Source organism: Microtus oregoni, unplaced genomic scaffold (assembly GCF_018167655.1).
Source record: "Microtus oregoni isolate MIOR12 unplaced genomic scaffold, Mior012 000006F_ref0000085, whole genome shotgun sequence".
Classification (NCBI taxonomy): domain Eukaryota; kingdom Metazoa; phylum Chordata; class Mammalia; order Rodentia; family Cricetidae; genus Microtus; species Microtus oregoni.
This window is the reverse complement of record NW_024543065.1, coordinates 51,428,241-51,448,320: the sequence shown is the minus strand read 5'-3', so window position 1 is coordinate 51,448,320 and position 20,080 is coordinate 51,428,241. Positions and strand designations below refer to the sequence as shown.

Here is a 20,080-nt window from a genome sequence, read left to right as displayed (position 1 = left end):
TCTGAACTCTCACCCATCCATCCTGTGGTTTATCCACTCACATACCTTTCCACGGCTTCCCCCCTATCTAATGGTCGGCCACCTGTCCTCTCCCCATTCATCACATATTAGTTCTCCTGCCAGATTCATCTGTCTACTCATCCATCCATCCATCTCCTAGTCCATCAGTCCTTTTTTTCTTCCTCATATTCATCTGCCTCCCATACATTTATCTACACTTTTCTATTTAATGATCCAGCAGCCAATCCTTCCTTCCTTCTACCCACCACCGCCCATTCATTCATCTACTCATCTATCTATTGATCCATCAATCAATTTACCACCTCACCCACCCACTCATCAATATATCATCCATCCATCCATCCATCCATCCATCCATTGGTCCATCTATCCACCCATTCATCCATCTTCCCACTCATTCAACCCATCTATCCACGCCTCCTTCTGTCTCTCCATTAATCCACTTCCCACCCGTCCATCATCCATCTACACATTCACAAATCCACCCACCTATTCATCCATCTCCTGATCTAACATTTCATCCACCCCTACTATCGTTCATCCATTCACTCACTTCTTTCATTAAACTATCCATCCGTCAGTCAGTCCTTCCCTCCACTTAAACATCCACTCATTTTCCACCCATCTATCCGCCGTCTCTTTGCTCATCATCCACCCATTCCACCAACAAAAGTTTAGCTGCACTGGGCTGAGTTTCATCTGGGAACACAGCGGGACCAAGACAATCTCATATCACACTTTTAGAGGGCTCACACGTCAATGGCAGAGACAAACTTGTCATCACCAGTCAGTGAAGACACAAGGTGGCTGGCACCATGCTGGGACACTGGGACCGTGTGAAATCCTGCATGGGGTTTCCAGCCTGCTGAGTGAGGGGTTGGATGGATGAAGGGATGGTTCATTAAGGATCTAAGGGTTGAGCTGATGTTGCCTTGGACAAATGGATGGAAAAGTTATCCAAGCACAAGGAAGAACCTTCTCTTGCAAAATAGGTACAGTAGGAGGGATTAAGGGCTGCTGAGGGGACTATAGGGGTCTGGGATGACTCGATGCCCAGGCAAGGACATCTGTTGTACATCTGTTCATTCACCCACATACACACCCGTGCATCAGTGTATCCATTCCTTATGTATCCATGTATCCACTCCTGTTCCCAAATCCCTCATTTACTCACCCATTCATCCACCTGTCCATCACCCATCTACCCATTCACAAATCCACCCACTATCCACCTATCCTCCCCCACTTTTCCATTCATACACATAAATCCACCCAGCCTTCTGTCCAATTATTCACACAACACACTGGCTGTGGCTGAGTCATTTCACACATTTATACTTGGGCCTTTGCTGCTACTATGAAACCAGCAGAGAATAAGGTTTTGGGAACCAATAATGGCTTTACAGAGTTGGGGACACCTGAGCTGAGCCTTGCCAAGGATGCTGGAACTGCAAAATAAGAATTTATCTTAAGAGCTGGAGAGGTGGCTCAGAGATTAAGAGCACTTGTAGCCTTTGCAGAGAACCTGGGTTCAGTTCCTAGCACCAACATGGTGGCTTACAATTATCCATAACTCCAGTTCCAGAGGATCAGATGCCCTCTTCTGGCCTTGGTAAGTACTGCACGCACATGGTGCACACACATACAGGCAGGCACAACACTCATATACATCATTAAGAATTTTTATGGGGGCTGGAGAGATGGCTCAGTGGTTAAGAGCATTGCCTGCTCTTCCAAAGGTCCTGAGTTCAATTCCCGGCAACCACATGGTGGCTCACAACCATCTGTAATGAGGTCTGATGCCCTCTTCTGGCCTGCAGACATACACACAGACAGAATATTGTATACATAATAAATAAATAAATAAATATTTTTTTTAAAAAAAAAAGAATTTTTAGATTTATTTTTATTTTTTAACTCTGCGTGTGTGTGCATGCGTGTATGCATGCTTAGGCATGCACACATGAGTGCAAATGGCTGCAGAAGCCAGAGGAGTTGGATCCCCAGAGCAAGAGTTACAGGAGATTGCTAGTCACCTGATGGGTGTTGGGTGTTAAACTTATGTCCTGTGGAAGAGCAGTATGTGTTGTTTTTCTCTTTTGGTTTTTAAATCAGGCTCTGTGTAACTGTTCTGGCTGTCCTAGAATTCACTTTGTAGCCCAGGCTGGCCTCAAACTCACAGAGCTCCACCTGCCTCTGCCTCTGGAGTGCTGGGATTAAAGACATGCGCCACTGTGGTGCCTCCTGGCTCCAGTATGTGCTCTTAACCACTGAGCCACCTCTCTAGTCCCCAAATAAATAATTTTAAAAAGAAGAAGAAAAGAGAATTTAACCTAGAGTGGGGCTAGAATGATAGCTCTATGGTTATAGTGCTGGCCGTGCAAGTTTTATAACCAGAATTCAAATGCCCAGTCTTGGAGGAGTGAGACAGAGGATCCAAGAGTAAGCTTCCTAGTGAGACTGGTTATATCGATGAGCTCTGAGTTTGATTGAGAAACCTGCCTCAATGAATACGGTAGAAGGGTGGCTAAGGATGATTCTTGACAGCCATTTCAAGCCTCCACACTCTTACACACACACACACACACACACACACACACACACACACACACATAGGAAAGGAGGAGAAATTTACTCTCTACTGACATTCGTGCCACACAGGGTGGTTAAAGAAAGGGAGATTCAGCCAGGGGTGCTGGAAAAGACAGAGGTGAGAATACAAACTAGTGTACTGACACTGACCTTTGCCCCAGATGTAGATGTTCCCCCCAGAGTCTCCAGTGACCACATCGCCACCTTCCAAGAAGGTGACACACAGCACATACTTTGGCTTCTCGTGTTTCTACAGTGTGGAAAGAGAGAAGGGGAGGCGTCAGTGTCACCGGACATGTCTGGGTGAGTATACACGCACATTCATACGAAGGCTGGAGGACAACAATGTTGTTGGTCCTTGGAAGCCATTCACCTTGCTTTTTGCTTCTATTATTATTATTATTATTATTATTATCATCATCATCATCATCATCATCATTATCAGTTGTTCAAGACAGGGTTTCTCTGTAGCTTTGCAGCCTGTCCTGGAACTTGCTCTGTAGTCCGGGCCTTGAACTCACAGAGATCCGCCTGCCTCTGCCGCCCAAGTGCTGGGATCAAAAATGTACACCACCACCGCCTGGCTCTTTTTCTTTTTTGTTTTAAATGATTTATTTATTTTTATTTTATTTGCATTGGTGTTTTGTCTGTGTGCATGTCTGTATAAGGGTGTCAGATCTTGGAGTTACAGACAGTTGTGAACTGTCATGTGGGTGCTGGGAATTGAACCCAGGTTCTCTGGAAGAGCAATCAGTGCTCTTAACCTCTGAGCCATCTCTCCAGTTTGCCCTTTTATTTATTTATTTATTTATTTATTTTTGTTTGTTTCTTTTTTATACACAGAGTTGTACTATGTAGTCCTGGACGGCCTTGAACTCATACAGATCTAACTGCCTCTGCCTCCAGGTGCCAGGACGCAGGGTTTAAAGGAGTGTTGACATCACACCTGGTATGTTTTGGTTTTGAAAAAAAAATCTCATTATGCTTTTTATTTATTCTATACGATTATTTGGTAAATGGGTGTATGTATGGACACACTGTGCCAGCCAGCATGTACTTGTGGAGGTCGCAGGACAACAGTGGGAGTCAGTTCTCTCCTGTGATGTATGTTCCAGGGACTGTCAGGCTTTGGGGCGAGCACTTTTAACTGCTGAGCCATCTTGCCTATGTAACTTTGTTTTTCTTTAGATTTGTATTTTAATTATCTAAAAATTGTGTGTGTGTGTGTGTGTGTGTATGTGTGTTTATGTGTGTGTGTGTGCACGCTCACATGTGTGTGGGCACATGCCAGTGAGTACAGGTGCCTGCAGAAGCGGGCGCTGGATTCCTGGGAGCTTCCTGATAAGGGTGCTGGGAACTTGAGTCTCCACCAGAACACTCTGCATGTTTGACGACCCAGCGATCCATCAAGCCTGGCTCCCCTCACCGTCTTTTTGAGACATGGTCTCTCACTGGGACTCCAGGGCTTGCCAAGTAGGCGATGTTGGCAGACCAATGGGCCAAGAATCCGCCAGTCTTCATCTCCCCAGTGCTGGGATTATAAACACATGCCATCCTGCCAGGCTTGTACGGTGTGTGTGTGTTCACATGTGTGGGTGGGTGTGCTATTGTGTTCACAAGCATGTTGCTGTGCTGTGTGAGTGTGCAGTGTGTGCTCACATGTGTGTGCACGTGTGTACATGTGGAGTTGATGTCAGAGGTCTTCCTTGATTGCTCTCCACATATTTCTATTGAAGCAGGAGCTCTTGCTGATCCTGGAGTTTACAGATTCAGCTACTCTAGCTAGCTAACTTGCCCTGGGAGTCCTCTCTGTCCCCTCCCAAGGGCTGTAGGTGTGCCACCATGCTCACTTGGTTGGGGACTCCAGTCCCATGTACTCATGGTAAGCACTTTATCTGCAGAGTCCCCTCTCCCTGCAGTTCCTCTCTGTGACTCCCCAGCCGTGGGCATCTCCATTAGAGCATCTGTGCTCTCAGCCACTGGACCCTCACACACCAGAGCTCACCAGGATCCCCTCTCAGAGGGGTGAAGAAACTCAGGTTTGGCAGTGTCCCCACACGGCTACCCCTGGAGCCCTCCAGACTGTCTATCCCACTGGGTATCCCTGCCTGGCCGTCCACCAATCCCCGGCACTCACCTCAAACAAGCCCTGCCTCTTGCTCAGGCTTCCTCCTTCCAGGCTCCAGAAGTAGATGTGGGACTTCCCACAGGTGATGAGCAGGCTGGGATCAGTGGGGTGGAAGGTGGCCACCAGCACGGCCTCATTGGAGCACTTTGAGGGGGTCAGGACAGATTCTGAATGAGGACTTAAAAGCCACCAGGACTACCACGCCTTACCCATCCAATAGGACTGCCCTGTGAGGCCGCTTGCAGGAATAGGGAGTATACCAGCAGGCCCTTTGGGAGCCTCTAGTCTGTGTTACACACTAAGCTGAGCACTTATAAAAGTCACTTAATCCCCATGGTCCTCTGGGAGATGAGGCCCATAAGTGCTTCCCTCATAGATGAGGTTCAGAGAACATAAAACACTTGCCTAAGGCTACACAGCTGCATCACAGCAATGTCTAGAACCCAGGTCACAAGTCTAATTCCTGACACCACCTCTTATCCCCTTATCCCTTATCCTTCTGAAAGAGAGGCCCCCATCTAGAATCCGGTTTTCTGCTCTCAGCGCAGGCATGTGATTATAGGCAAATATCTTATCTCCTGATCATGTCTCCCCACCCCCACCCCACCTCTTTTTTTTTAAAAAGATTTTTTATTTATTATGTATATAGGTTTCTTCCTTCATGTATCCTGCAGTACAGAAGAGGACACCAGATCTTATTACAGATGGTTGTGAGGCACCATGTGGTTGCTGGGAATTGAACTCAGGACCTCTGGAAGAGCAGCCAGTGCTCTATTTCTCTGAGCCATCTCTCCAGCCACCTCACGCCACCTCTTGAGACAGAGGCTCACCATGCAGCCCTGGCTGGGCTGGAACTCACTATGTAGACCAGGCTTCCTTGAATTCACAGAGATCCACCTGCCTCCCAAGTGCTGGAATTAAAGGCATGCGCCACTATGCCTGGCTATCTCTCTTTTTCTTGGGACAGGGTCTTGGTATGTAGCCCAGACTAGACTCCAACTCACGATCTCTTTGCTCAGCTTCCCCCTGTATTCTGGGATTCATACCACAGCTAACTTTGTGCTGAGCCCCATCCATGATGCCCAGCCTTCGACCTCCTGTGAGGAGGACACCACTGTTGACCTCATTTTCCACCGGAAGGACCCAACGCTCACAGAGCAGTCACCGTCGGCACGGTCATCCAACAGATGACACCAAAGCCCCCATTTAAGATGAGTCCAGTTGCAGATTCCCAACCGTATGGCCCAGCATGTCCTGAGAGGACACTCGCAGGGAGGGGACATGAAAGGCAAGCCTTCTCACCTTGCTATCCACCACCTTGCTCTCCTTGGCCCAGTCCCACACGGAGAGCACATGATCGTTGGATTCGTCCACTGCACAGAGCAGGTTGCCCCCATTCTGTGGAAGACAGAGGGGTGGGTTAGGATACCTTCCCCCCACCCCACTCCGGCTCATTCACCCAGCTGCCTGTGCAAAGACCTTCATAAGCATGACATATAAGGCACATTTGTGTTGGTCAGTGTTGATAGAGTCACCCGGGAAGGCAGTCTCAATGAGGAGCTGTCTGGATCAGGCTGGTCTCCCGGCATGTTTGAGGGGCATTACCTGGGTTATCTTGAGAAGGGAGGAACCACCCACTGTGGGCAGCAGTGTTCCCTAGGCAGGGGAATCTGAACTGTGGAAAAAGTGAGCTGGGCACCAGCATGAGTGCATACTTGAACTCACTGCTCTCCACTCCGGACCGTGGGAGCAACGCCAGCAGCTTCGAGCTCCTAGTTCCTCACCTTCCCTTTGTCTGTTAAGTGGCTTTGCTCAGGCTATTTTATCACAGTACGCGGAGATGAAAGTAAGATAACACTAGTAAAGTATTTTTACCCTACATAAGAATAATATTTTAGGGGCTGGAGAGATGGCTCAGAGGTTAAGAGCACTGACTGCTCTTCCAGAGGTCCTGAGTTCAATTCCCAGCAACCACATGGTGGCTCACAACCATCTATAAAGAGATCTGGTGCCCTCTTCTGGCATACAAACATACATGGAAGGAATGTTGTATACATAATAAATAAATAAATCTTAAAAAAAAAAAAAAAAAGAATAATATTTTAGCTGGGTGGTGGTGGCACAGCACTCAGGAGGCAGAGGCAGGTGGATCTCTAAGTTCAAGGTCAGAAATAGTCTATAGAGTGAGTTCCAGGACAGCCAGAGCTACACAGAGATCCTGTCTTGAAAAATCCAAAACAATAAATCTTTTTTTGTATGATAGCGGGGATGGAACCTGCCATACACAAGGCAGGGGCTCTACCACTGAGCCACGCCCCAGCCCCTCATTGGGGGATCCTAGGCAGGGGCTCTACCACTGAGCCACGCCCTAGCCCCTCATTGGGGGATTCTAGGCAGGGCTCTACCACTGAGCCACACCCCAGCCCCCATCCATCTTTGCTTGACAAAGGGTCTCACTTGATTGCGCAGGATATGAGCTGGTGAGATGGCTCAGTAAGTAAGAGTGTTTGCTGCCAACCCTGACGATCTGAGTTCAATCCCCAGGACTCATAGATGGAAGGAGAGAACTGACTTCTGTGAGCTGTCTTCTGACCTCCACACATGCGGTGCACATGTACATACCACAAACACAAAGTGAATAAATACATTTAAATTTTTCTTTTTTAAAAAAAGACTTGGATATTCATTTATTTATGTATATGAGTGTTCTGTTTTCATGCCCACCAGAAGAAGGAATCTGATCCCATTACAGATGGTTGTGAGCCATTATGTAGCTGCTTGGAGTTGAACTAGAGACTTTTGAAAGAGCAGTCAGTGCTCTTAACCACTGAGCCACCTCTCCAGCTCCCACACTTAGAATTCTTGTTGACCCCATCTACTCTGCACTATCACAGAATGAGGGATGCTGAAACAGGTCTTCCCTCCGGCTTGCTATGTAGCCAGGCAGTGCCTCTGCCTCCTGAGTGATTTTTTTTTTTTCATTGCTTTTTCTTCCCCTCCCCATTTGGTGCTGGAAATGGAATTCAGGGCAGTGTGCGGGCTTGGCAAGTGCTCTGCCGCTAGACCACACCCCCATCCCTGGAATGGCTTTTTATGTACATGAAATCCAGCCATTATCAAAGTTGGCTGTCGGACTTGGATGGGTGGGGCTGGCAAGCTGGCTCAGTGGGTAATGGTGCCAGCCGCCAAGCCTGACCTAAGTTCCACCCCTGGGACGACCCTCATGGCAGGAGGAAAGAAGAAATTCCCAGCAGTTTTTCTTGATCTCCACGGGAATGCTGGGGCACTGGGTGTATGTACATGTGCCAGCACACTCGCAATAAATAAAAGTGTTTGAAAAAAGATAATATAAAGTTGATTTGGGAAGGATAGCCACAGGTCCTAGGCAATTGAGCGTGGGCTAGACACAGTGACATAGACATTGAAAATATCAGAGCGGGCTCATTATTTTACATGCTAACTTTAAAAATAAAAGCAAAACCGGGGGTTAGAGAGACGCTCAATGGTTCAGAGTGCTTGCTGCTCTTCCAGAGGACCCAGGTTCGATCCCCAGCACCCATGTTAGATGGCTCACAACAGCCTGTAACTCCGGCTCCAGGGCATCTGTGCTTTTTCCTGGATATGGATGCAGGTACCCACACATAGGTGAGAACAACCAAAAATAAATCATTTAAAAAATACAAAGCCAGGCACTTAGGAGGCAGAGGCAGGCAGATCTCTGTGAGTTCAAGGCCAGCCTGGTCTACACAATGAGTTTCAGAGCAGCCAGAGCTACAATAGGGAGACCCTGTCTCAAAATAATTATCATCATAATAAAATGACAATAATAAAAAGAAATAGAAGCCGGGCGGTGGTGGCGCACGCCTTTAATCCCAGCACTTGGGAGGCAGAGGCAGGCGGATCTCTGGGAGTTCGAGACCAGCCTGGTCTACAAGAGCTAGTTCCAGGACAGGCTCCAAAACCACAGAGAAACCCTGTCTCGAAAAACAAAAAAACAAACAAACAAACAAAAATTTAAAAAGAAATAGATTAGCCTGATATTTTGTTGTTGTGTTTTGAGACAGGGTTTCACTGTGCAGCCTGGCTAGCCTGGAACAGGATATATAATCAAGGTTTGCCTGAACTCACAGCAATCCTTCAGTTTCTGCCTCCTAAGAAGGCCAATATTAAAGGCATATCCTACCACACCCAACTGAGCTGTGGTTTTGAGACAAAGTCTCACATAGCCAAGGCTCCTCCTGCCTTGTTCTCCACACTGTGGGGATCATGAACATGTACCCCACAAACCCAGTGTGTTTTTTTTTTTCCGAGACAGGGTTGCTCTGTAGCTTTGGTGCCCGTACACTAGCTCTTGTAGACCAGGCTGGCCTCGAACTCCCAGAGATCCACCTGCCTCTGCCTCCCGAGTGCTGGGATTAAAGGCGTGACCCACCACTGCCCGGCCAAACCCAGTGTTTCTTAAACTATCTTTGGGGAGTAGAATTTTTGTTTTTCCCAATCCACCTGCAACACTTTCAAATAAAATTATCATTTAAAAAAAAAAAACCCAATCAATCATGGGAATGGAAGAGGAGGGCAGTTGTATCAACACCGAGTGCTCCACAAATCCCAGGAAGATTACTTTAACTTCTGCTTTGATGGGGGAGGTGGATGGTGCAAGGCCCTCAGTGCTGGGATTGAAACCTTGAGAGATAAGGAACCTTTCAGAATGCTCAGGCAAAAATAACCCAACGGGAGTCAGCCAATGGAGAAGGGTGTGCTGTGATTCCGGTGTACTGTGCCACATGCTGGGCTCTGGGTCATAGGCCTGAGGCTCCAAGGCCTGGAACTGGAAGGAGTGTATGACCTCATTGTGATGTCATAATGAGGTATAGTCTCCCCCCATAGGAAAGTGCTTTCTGAAGGGAGTAGGCCAAAGACTTACGGATTTGGAGAAGGCCACACAGCACACAGCTCTGTCGAACACCCCCAGGCCGAGGACATGGAGGGTAGACAGGGAAACTGAGTCCCAGACACGAACATGGGGTGGCAGAGGCTGCAGAAAGGAGAAGCGCAGTTACTCTGGGGGGGCTAGTTTCCATTAGTCCCTCTGTGCAGTGCCTATGCCCTACAGATACCTTGCCTTCCTTTGTGGTGCCTGCCACCTGTCCTGTGGCAATGGTGACCATATCCGGGTGGACAGCCAGACTGGGGGCAGAGAAACAGAGGAAGAACATTCAGCAATGGGGAGGGAAAAACTCACAGGGGCAGTGAGCCTTCCTCAGCAGGTTAAGCTGTTTGCTCGACAAACATGAATTGTAAAAATGTTTACCCAAACATGGTGGCACAAGTCTTTAATCCCAGCACTCAGGAGGCAGGAGCAGGAGGATCTCTGAGTCTGAGACCAGCCTGGCCTACAGAGTGAGTTCCAGGACAACCAGGACTACACAGAGAAACCCTGTCTGGAAAACCAAAAAAAAAAAAAAAAAGAAAGAAAAAAAAATCTTTCTTTTATTTATTGAAACAGTGTCTGCTGAAGCCCAAGCTGCCAACTGGCTGCACAGCTGAGAATGCCGTGGAACTTCTGACCTTCCTGACTCCACCCAGCTCAGGCACGTCCTAAAAACAGTGCCTAAGAAAACATTAAATCCCAACACGGAAATACCTGAAATGCTGGGTCACTTTCTTCAAAGAAGCAAAAACTTGGAACACTGGGTGAGGGCATCAGTCTATCTGATACAACTGTCAGGTATGTTATACAATCCTGGCACTAGGGAGGCTGAGGCAGGAGAGTCATGAGTTCAAGGCCAGCTTTGGCTACACCGCAGGTTCCAGGCCAGCCTGGGCTAAGTAGAGACCCTGCCACAATAGAGAAAATAAAAGCTCATGTGCTAGAGAGAGAACTCAGTGGAAGGGCACTTGCTGTTCTCCCAGAGGACCTGGATTTGGCTTATAGCACCCACACTGAGCAGCTGATAACCTGTTGTAACTACGGATAAACTATGGGGACATTACACAAACATGGTGTGCATACAAACAGGCACATACACACACGTACACACTTAAAAAACAAAAAAGATAAATACCAAAGGGACTGGAGAGATGACACAGTGGTTCAGGGCACCGGCTGCTCTTCCAGGGGACCTGGGTTCAATTCCCAGTATCCACATGGCAGCTCACAACTATCTGTAACTTTAATGTCCCAGGGGATCTGACACCCTCACACAGACATACATGCAGACAAAACACCAATGCACATTAAAAAAAAAACACTATATACGCTTATTTTCCCACTAGATTCCACCCGGGGTAGCAGGTGCTCTCATTGTGCAGAGCTGGCACTGCTCCACACTCCACGTTGGCAGCCATGTGGAAAGAGCCCCAGGAGGTACAGATTGGATCAACGCCCAAGCCTGGGTTCTTCCCTAACTCACCATTTGATGTCGTCGTTGTGCCCCAGGTAGTGTCGTTGTCTCTGCTCTTCCACACTGTACAGCACAGCCACGGAAGCCACAAAGTACACCACCTCCCCGGTGGGCAGGAGGTAAAGGTTAGCCCTGCAGTCCCGGCCTCGGTAGCCATAGCTGCAGACGCCCAGGGCTGGGTTAAGGAACCTGTTCCGTACCTCTTGGCTTCCTGGGAGTCATAAGGCCACTGGAATGTTTTCCTGTCTCCACCCCACCTCTGCAGGGTGAACTATGGTGTTCCCAAAATATAAGTTCCCATTTGTGTGTTTGTATATGAGCTTACATTCACAACCGTAGAAAGCTGTAGAGGGTAGAGGTTGGGTGTGCTCCCCAGCTGTAGAGGGTAGAGGTTGGGTGTGCTCCCCAGCTGTAGAGGGTAGAGGTTGGGTGTGTTCCCCAGCTGTAGAGGGTAGAGGTTGGGTGTGCTCCCCAGCTGTAGAGGGTAGAGGTTGGGTGTGCTCCCCAGCTGTAGAGGGTAGAGGTTGGGTGTGCTCCCCAGCTGTAGAGGGTAGAGGTTGGGTGTGCTCCCCAGCTGTAGAGGGTAGAGGTTGGGTGTGCTCCCCAGCTGTAGAGGGTAGAGGTTGGGTGTGCTCCCCAGCTGTAGAGGGTAGAGGTTGGGTGTGCTCCCCAGCTGTAGAGGAGGTTGGGTGTGATCTCCAGCTGTAGAGGCTAGAGGTTGGGTGTGCTCCCCAGCTGTAGAGGAGGTTGGGTGTGATCCCCAGCTATAGAGGCTAGAGGTTGGGTGTGCTCCCCAGCTGTAGAGGAGGTTGGGTGTGATCCCCAGCTGTAGAGCGTAGAGGTTGGGTGTACTCCCGAGCTGTAGAGGTTAGAGGTTGGGTGTGTTCCCCAGCTGCTTCCCACCTTTATATTTATTTTTTCACCTTCATTTGACACAAGTGTCTCTTGTGGGACTTGGAGTTCACAGATTCAGCTAGACTGGCTGGCCAGCAAGCCCCAGGGAATCTTCCTGTCTCTACCCCACCCAGTGCTGGGACTGTAGCCACAAGCATGTCTCATCTTTCTGTGGTGCTGTGGATGGAACTCGAGTCTCCACGCTTGCACACCAAGCACTTTCTAACTGAGTTCTCTCCACAGCCCCCTTTGCTTGTAAACACTATTCTACAAAGTAGCACAGATTAGCCTTTCAGCTGGCAGCAATCCTGCTGTCTCAACTTCCTCAGGGTTGCAATTACAGTCTAAAGTCACCACGCTTTGCTAGGTCCCCAACTTGACCCTCCCCATCAATTGTGGCAATCATGGATGAAATATGGATTTTTACAAATGTGATTAGGATCTCAGGATGAAGTCATCCCACATGATATGCATAGGCCCTAAACCTAGTAACAGTGCCTTATGAGAAGAGAGAGCTGGCTGTGTGGATTACACCTGTAATTCTAGCACTTAGAAGGCTAAGGCAAGAGATAAACTTACCTAGAGATAAACTACCTTACCTTGACTCCATGAGTGAGAGACTAGGAGGTAGAGCCCCTGCCTAGAATCCCCCAGTGAGGGGCTGGGGCGTGGCTCAGTGGCTTGTATAGCACTTACCTGAGTTCTATCCATCTCTATGCGTGGTTCTTGAACTATAGAGCCAGCATCTCTAAAAAATGTTCTTGCCTGTATATGTGTGTTGTATGCACACATGTCTGCATGAGTGTGTGCAGGTATGCATAAATGTGTGTGTACATCTGTGGCTGTCTGATTTAACTTTGGATGTTTTCCTCAGTCACTCTCATTTTCATTCAGGCAGGGACTCTAACTGAATCCAGAGTTTAGTTCCAGCTAGCTAGCCTGCTTGCCCCTACAATCATGACTCTACCTCATGATCACAGGCTACCACCATGCCCACCCGGCATTTATGAGTGTGCAGAGGATCAGAACTTCAGTCCTCATGCTTGTGAAACAAGAGCTTTATCCAACAAACCATCTAAAATGCAGCCTCCCAAGCCCTGCCTCTTACCCATAATCCCACAGTCCTGGGATCCTAAGGTCAAAAAATACAGTCTTCAGAGGAAACAACCAACTGAGGCACAGGGAGGAAGGTGACTTCTCCACGGTCACAGTCAGCCAGAAGCAGGACAGACAGTTCCAGCTCACCCCCTAAGGCTGTTTTCTGTTTCCCAAGCGGTTCAAATTCACTGCGGCCACCCAGTCATTATACCCATGGCATTCTTAGTCTGGAAGGTTTTTCCTTTAATTCTTCTCTGGCTGGTTCCTGGGTGTTGGATTCTCAGCCTTTGTTTTTTTTTTTTGTTTTTGTTTTTTTTTTTTTTTGAGAACTGTGACTCCCTGATATGATAGCCCTCCACCACCGAAAACTTCTCATAGAAATATTTTTTATAGCTGAGCGGTGATGGCGCACGCCTTTAATCCCAACACTCAGGAGGCAGAGGCAGGAGGATCTCTGTGAGTTCAAGGCCGGCCTGGTCTACAGAGAGAGTTCCAGGGCTACCCCATGTGCCCCAGCCCCCAACTCTCCACTCCTAAGCTGAGATCTGTGAAGACCATCCACAGGGAAACTGATCACGGTGGCTGACATCTATCTGATTGATACCCAAGAGCCCGGTGCGGTGATGCGCTCTTACCCTGCAGTCCCAGGTCTTGGAAGGTGCAGGCAGGGAAGATCAAGTGCTAAGGATCGTCCTTGACTAACAGGGAGTTCAACAACCTACCTCACAAGCAAGTGCCAAATATTCCCCGGATGAGTAACTCACAGAGGTCATTGCAGCCATTCTGTTTCTCTCTCTGGGCTCCCTGAGCTGATCCCACCTCCCCCAAACGGGCCTGAGAGACCCCTGCCCTCAGGCCCCTCTTTCCCGAAAGTCCCTCACTGAGATTTACTGTCTTCCAAGAGGGCAGACAGCATAGCCAAAGGATACACCCAGTCTAGCCTTAGGCGGCTCGAGGGCAGCTCAGAGCGGGTGTCCAGGCTATAGGCGGGTGCCACCTCGTCTGGGATCAGCATGGGCACCGGGCGGCCTCTCAGAAACATCTTCACAGACCCCTCCTCTGCCAAGACAGCCTCAGAGGTCAGGTTCCTCCCAGCCCTAGGCCTGTCCCCACTCCAAGAACGTTACTAAGGTCGTTATTGTTATTTGAGACAGGGTCTCTACAGCTGGCCTGGAATTCTCTGTGTAGCCCAGGCTGGCCTGGAACTCAAGGTGATCCTTCTGCCTCAGATTCCCAAGTGCTGGGATTACAAGTGTGAGCCGCCGCAGCCAGTTCATTATATATAGACAGGATCTCTTTATGTAGCCCGAGCTAGCCTTCCTTCAAGTCCAAAACGCCTTCAGCCTCCCAAATGCTGGGTTCCTGGCTTTGACCACACCTCCCTCCCTCTGCCCCCTTTCCCCACCCCCTTCTCTCTTCCTTTCTCTCTCTCTTTCTTTTTCTTTTTAACTGGTGGATAAAATGAAGCCAGGCAGGCAAAGGCCCAGTAGCCAGGACCCCAGGTCTTCGGCAGGCTACAGTCAGGGAAACCACGCCCACCCTCCCCACTCACCCATGCTGAAGATAACTTCTTTGGTTTTCCTGTCAGGAAAAGATGCAGGGAAAAAAAGAGAGAGAGGGGAGGGAAGAAAATGGGTGTTTTAGCAGGCAGATAAGATAGGAGAGGAAGTACCCCTCAAACCCCTTGGCTCTGCGGGTCTCCAACGAATAACCAGGCGAGTCAGGAGCGGAGCGCTACCTCTCTGCAGGCCCTGTGCTTTGCTCGTTAGAGCTTGAAGAGCCTAAGACACAGGCCCAGAGAGGCAGAGACCGCCAAGGGTCACACAGTACGAAGCGGCAGGCTCGCGATCCTGGAAGACTGTGGTCACTAGAGACCCTCCCTCCCAGGAGGCAAAATGCTCCCAGCGTCCCTCGCCTCCCTCCCCCAGCACCCCAAACTTCAAGCAGTCAGGAAAGCAAAGAATTGTTCAGAGGAAGGGGCGTGTCTCCACCTCCTCTGCCAGAGGAGAGAAAGGACAGTAGGAGGGAGGAGGGGGGGCTACGAGAGGGTCTCACCCAGCTCCAAAACTACTCATGGCGGCGGCTGGCGGAGTTTCGGGTCGGAGGTGGAGCCGGGACCGGCCCCGCCGCTTCCGGCCCTGGGAGGCGCCGGCGCCACCGCCCCTGCCCCGCCCCCCGCAGCGGACCCCTGCAGGCGCCAGGTGCCACCCGGTCCAATAGCCCGGCCCACGGAGTCCAGACACCAAGCCCTTTGGGTAGGGTGAAGGGTGGGTGAAGGCTGACCACATAGACTCAGAGACGCGCTTGCCTGGGCTCAGATCTCCCCTCTTTCTAGAAGTATGAACTAGTTGCCCAACCTCTAAAACAACGGTTTCCTCGTTTCAAAAAACGGGAATAGAAAAACCACTTCCCAGTGCGATTGAGAGGTTGATAGTGGCTAAAATACCCAAGTGTCTGACCCAGGGCGTGTTTATTGTTATTTCAGACGACTTGAAACCTGCTTCAGACTTGCTGTAGTCTACTCTCAAGTCCTGGCCACTCCAGCTGTGCCATGGTTCCACCCTTACACCTTGACTCCGCCCCTAGCTACCTGACCACCCATGCCCACCCACCCGTTAGTCCTGGACTGGCTCTGACTTTGTCCGTGTCTGTCTCTATTAAGAGAAGGTCTCAAGTAGCCCAGGCTGGCCTCAAATTCGGTAAGTAGCCGAGTATGACTATGAACCCTGATCCTCCCGTCTCTTACCAAGTCCTGAGATCAGAGTCATGACCCCTCTTGAAGTTTATTTATTTATTTATTTATTTATAAATTTGAGACTGGGTTTCATTGTAATCCAGGCTGGACTGAATGCACAATATAATCGTGTAACCCAGTCTGGCTTTGAAAGTCGGGCACTCCCCTTGCCTCAGCCTCTGCTGTAATTTACAAGCTTAAACCATGGCCACTCCTGGCTTCCCTCTTAATTAATAACAGATAGCTGTCCCACCTCATTTTTTGGGGGGTCTCATTAGGCATTCTGATTCCATCAATTTCACAGGACCCGCTCCAAGCTATCCCCAAGTTCTCCAAGCTACCGCCATAAGGTTGGACCACGCCCACTTACAGCCCCGCCCAATCCTAAGCCACACCCACTTATACAAGGTAGCTTCTACCCAAGTAGGGTTCCCTTCTGTCCCCCACTCTAGATTTCGATTCTACCACGCTAACTCCACTAACACACCCAAATTCCAACCACGCCCCTACTTCTGATTTTTACACTCCCCACAGAAACTCTGAGTCTTGAGCCCTGACTCCACCCTGAGAATCAAAGGGAACTTTCTTTTATCTTAATAGCCACACCCATGCGCCTGGCTCCTCCCTAGCTTCCTCTATCGACCCATAGACCACGCAGGCCTTCTTAGGTTCCAGTTCCGTTTCCCAATGCTGACTGGGCTCCCAATATTAGTTCCACCCCTCCAGGCTTTCCTTTTTGACCAGGCTACCCCAGTACTGCACTCCCACCTTGCGAACAGGCTCACCCCACTCTAGGTTATAACATCGTGGCCTGGCGTTAATTCCCCATGCGCTTATTCTCTTGCTTGTCTTAAGTTGACGCCCCACCTTTGAACTTACCCTTCTTTTTTGGCGCTACAGTTACTGCTGGAAGATGTGGTTCGACTACGGGGATCCTCGCGACGCACAGAGGCCAGGCGCTCAGGCGACAAGTAGCGGCGACTGCTGCGGAAAAGACCAGAGTGATGAGGGCAGAGTCCGCGATGATTGTGTAGCGTTCTCCAGCAAAGTCTGAGAGGAGGCCAGAGACCTGCTTTTCTTGCCTTACCTGCGCCCAGAGCTTGCCTCCTTCTTGGGGGAAGATGGAGAGGTGGCATAGCCACCCACGCGACGCGGGGGTCCGGAGCCATTGAGGGGAGTCCTGGTGGGAAGGCCTTTCAGGAGTTGACACACTGGAGTGATGGGGTTAGAGCACGGAAGATGATGAGCGTGAGGTCGTGCCTCCAGCCCTCCTCGTCACACCCTCCACCCCGACCAGGATACCCGAGGCGGTGGTGCCCAAACGTGGGGGCGCCCTGCCCTTCGGGGTGCCCCTCGCGCGCAGCGCCGCGCCTTGTTCTTCGCACGCCCGCAGGCGACGCAGCGCGTCCGCCAGCGCCGCCTTTAGGACCGCCAGCTCGTCTTCTTGCAGCTGCAGCCGCTGCTCCAGCGCCGACACGCGGTCGTCCACCTCCATGCCACTGGTGCCGGACAGATTATCATCTAGAAAGCGGAGGAGATACGGGTTGCAGGGGACCACCCGGGGGAAGATGGTGTGGGGGCCTTCAAGGACCAGGAGCGTCCGTTCCGTTTTTCAGGGACTGTCAGGACCAGCCAAGCTCTCTGACTTTCCTGCAACCTGGGTTCGATGGGGATGCTTGGAGATGGGCCCACGAAGAGGGTTCCGGCAAGGAGGAAGGAAATCCCCACCTCCTCTCTCTGCCACAGTGCCCTGGCCATGCGACCTTGGGGGAAGTCCCTTTTCCTCAGGCAGAGTCCACCAATCCCAGGGCCTCACTTTGGTTTTGAGATTCTGTGACTAAGATGCTAAATATCTTTAAGTCATATCAGCACTTTAAGATGACATCAACCCACTCCCCGTGACAACGTTCTAGAACGCGCCCCCGACGTTCTCTGACGAATATCAATATTCTGTCACGGGTACCAACATTTTCTCGCTGTATCCAAGACTTTCAAGCCAAAAGGTCCTGTGGTGTTCTCTTCCCTTTTCTCCCCTCTCCAAGGAGTTCGACCCTCCAAAAAGCCATAAAGACAGACCTTCTGTGACCCCTGGCGGCCGACATGGGGATTGCAGGGCAGAGATGACACACGATCTCTTTCCCCAGCCCAGAGTTTCTGTCCTCCAACCCCTCCCCCACTTTATGTTACCTCTGTACCCCTACCCAGATTTAGTTCCCCTTCTCCTTTTCAACCCATTGCTGCAGTTTAAATGACTCCCTCATCATTTACCCCTCCCGTCCTTCCTCCCACCAGGGAGGGGGATTCTAGGCGGGCGGCCCTCCTCTGCCTCCCTCCTGGACCACTCCTACCCAGACTCATTACTGAGAGAATCTAGGAGATCCTGGCTTCCAGCCCCTTCCAAGTAAAGGTGGTAGCAGGAACAGTAACCCGGCTCGGAGGTCGCACTTGCCATCCCGAGTCCTGTGTCCCTTAGGCCAGCCCCGCCTGTCCGTTGGACTCCTGCACTGCAGACTCCTGACCCTCCCCTCCTACTCCTTCCGTGGTCCAATCGCCTGCCCAGTGGCCTTGCCACTCTGTCCCCTACCCCCACCCATCCAGTGCTTCGTAGGTCCTGTGTCTGGACCTTCGGAGGGAATATGGGAGAGGGGGCTCTCCAGGTCGGAGTGAAAGGGCCTGCAGAGACTTGAGACCCCTATCAGGAAGTTCTAGGGTCCCGTGGCGATCCTTGCAAAGAAAGAAACTGAAAAAGGTGGAATAAGAGACAAGCTAAAGGCCATACACACAGTCAGTAAGGGGTGGGAGCCATCGAACAACCTTATGCTGAGCCCATTTTCTACCTACCATAAATAGGATTACAATTGAAAATACACGAGAGCTGGGCTCTGCACTTACCGTGTTTCCCACAGAAAAATCCCAGATAAGATGAACCATTAAACATGGTAGCTACTGTTCCCACCCCCACCCTCCTCCACTCTGATGACTTTAGTGGTCTCTGCTTCTGCAACGGAGCCTGGAAGGTCCCAGTCACTTGTTCAGGACACAGTTTTTCTTTTTCTATCAGGGGCAAAACCCAAACTTGATCCCGCCTCAGAGACCCTATCATCCTTAACCTTTAGACGGCAGAGGGGGGTGAAATGAACATTTCTAGGTCCTCTGCCAGCTCTAGGGGTCCCTAGCCAAGGGTGTGTTCCTGGGGGGAGGGGTGACCTCCAAACTCCGAGATGATTGACATGGGAGCACAGTGACCCTGAGTGGCCAGCTTGGATCTGAGGCCTTTCTTGGTCTGATGGTCCCACCCCATGACTCAAGCTCTTGGTTGTTGCCCTGACCCAGAGACCAGCACCCACTTTTCATTTCTCTCATTTCCCCACTCCTGCAGCCCAGCTCCCCTAACACCAAAATGGCCCTTCAGGTGGCATACACATTTGTCTAGGGAAAAAGGATTCTTCATGGGTGGGAGGGGCAGCACTGACGTTGGGGGAAATAGTGGACAGAGAGTCCTCTGGCGCTTTACTGGTCCCATGGCCAGACCTCAAGTCAGCGTTTCCCCCTGCTATACCCGAACACAGAGGGTCCCAGAAGGTTGAGGAGCAGAAAGAGTTCCAGGTTCAGTTGATTCCCCACCGCAGGCCTACTCTCCTTCCCGACATAGGCACCTCCAGGATCTTTCCCCTTCTCTCTGTCTAGCTACCTTCGGAGCAGGTGTATGTTGGGGTGGGGGTGGGAGGAGCAGGATCCTGGCTTTGGAGATGGAGGACCTTGTTCTGGGGTCAGGAGTCTGTTGACAGGGAGAAAGGAGGAATCTCCCACAAGGGAGGAGATAAGGACTTGGAAAAAAAAGGGTTGGGGAAGGAAGCCTTAGGTCCAACCCTGGGTGGGGCCAAGGTCTGAACTGAGAAGGGGGCTCTCACCGTTGCAGTATTGCAGCAGCGAGGACGTGTCGTAGAGGCCGCAGAAGGCCGGGCCGCGCTCCGCCATTGCCCCGCCACAGCCACCGCCGGCCCCCGCAGCCCCAGCTCGGGCCCGGTCCCCCCCCCAGGCCCTGCCTCCCGTTGCCATAGCAACGCCCTTCGTTCCAGCATCCCCAGCTCGGCCCACCCAGCATCAGGCGGCCGGCTCTGAGCCTGGCACTGGGGTCATCCCCTAGGATGCCCAGAAAGGGGGTCGAGAGATTGCTCTGTCAGCCCCCCCCCAACAGTCTTCAGGTCA

At 50.7% G+C, this 20,080-nt stretch overlaps 1 protein-coding gene across 2 annotated transcripts in view; it reads right to left on the bottom strand.

The window, feature by feature from the left end:
- The window catches only part of Eml2 (EMAP like 2), a 30,355-nt gene extending 10,275 nt beyond the window's left edge, over positions 1–20,080 (bottom strand). The window contains exons 1-12 of one of the 2 annotated variants that reach the window (XM_041653834.1): positions 19,783–20,080; positions 17,174–17,392; positions 16,959–17,082; positions 16,751–16,855; positions 14,690–14,718; positions 14,067–14,196; positions 11,155–11,304; positions 9,859–9,928; positions 9,666–9,776; positions 6,044–6,139; positions 4,751–4,885; positions 2,764–2,863 (exon numbers count right to left, since the gene is read on the bottom strand). In XM_041653834.1, the coding sequence (XP_041509768.1) occupies positions 2,764–2,863; positions 4,751–4,885; positions 6,044–6,139; positions 9,666–9,776; positions 9,859–9,928; positions 11,155–11,304; positions 14,067–14,196; positions 14,690–14,718; positions 16,751–16,855; positions 16,959–17,082; positions 17,174–17,392; positions 19,783–19,930 (1,417 nt within the window). In that variant the 5' untranslated portion in view covers positions 19,931–20,080. Of the gene's footprint in view, positions 1–2,763; positions 2,864–4,750; positions 4,886–6,043; positions 6,140–9,665; positions 9,777–9,858; positions 9,929–11,154; positions 11,305–14,066; positions 14,197–14,689; positions 14,719–15,192; positions 15,255–16,750; positions 16,856–16,958; positions 17,083–17,173; positions 17,393–19,782 lie in introns of those variants that run through there. The other variant, XM_041653835.1, reaches the window with a different exon arrangement.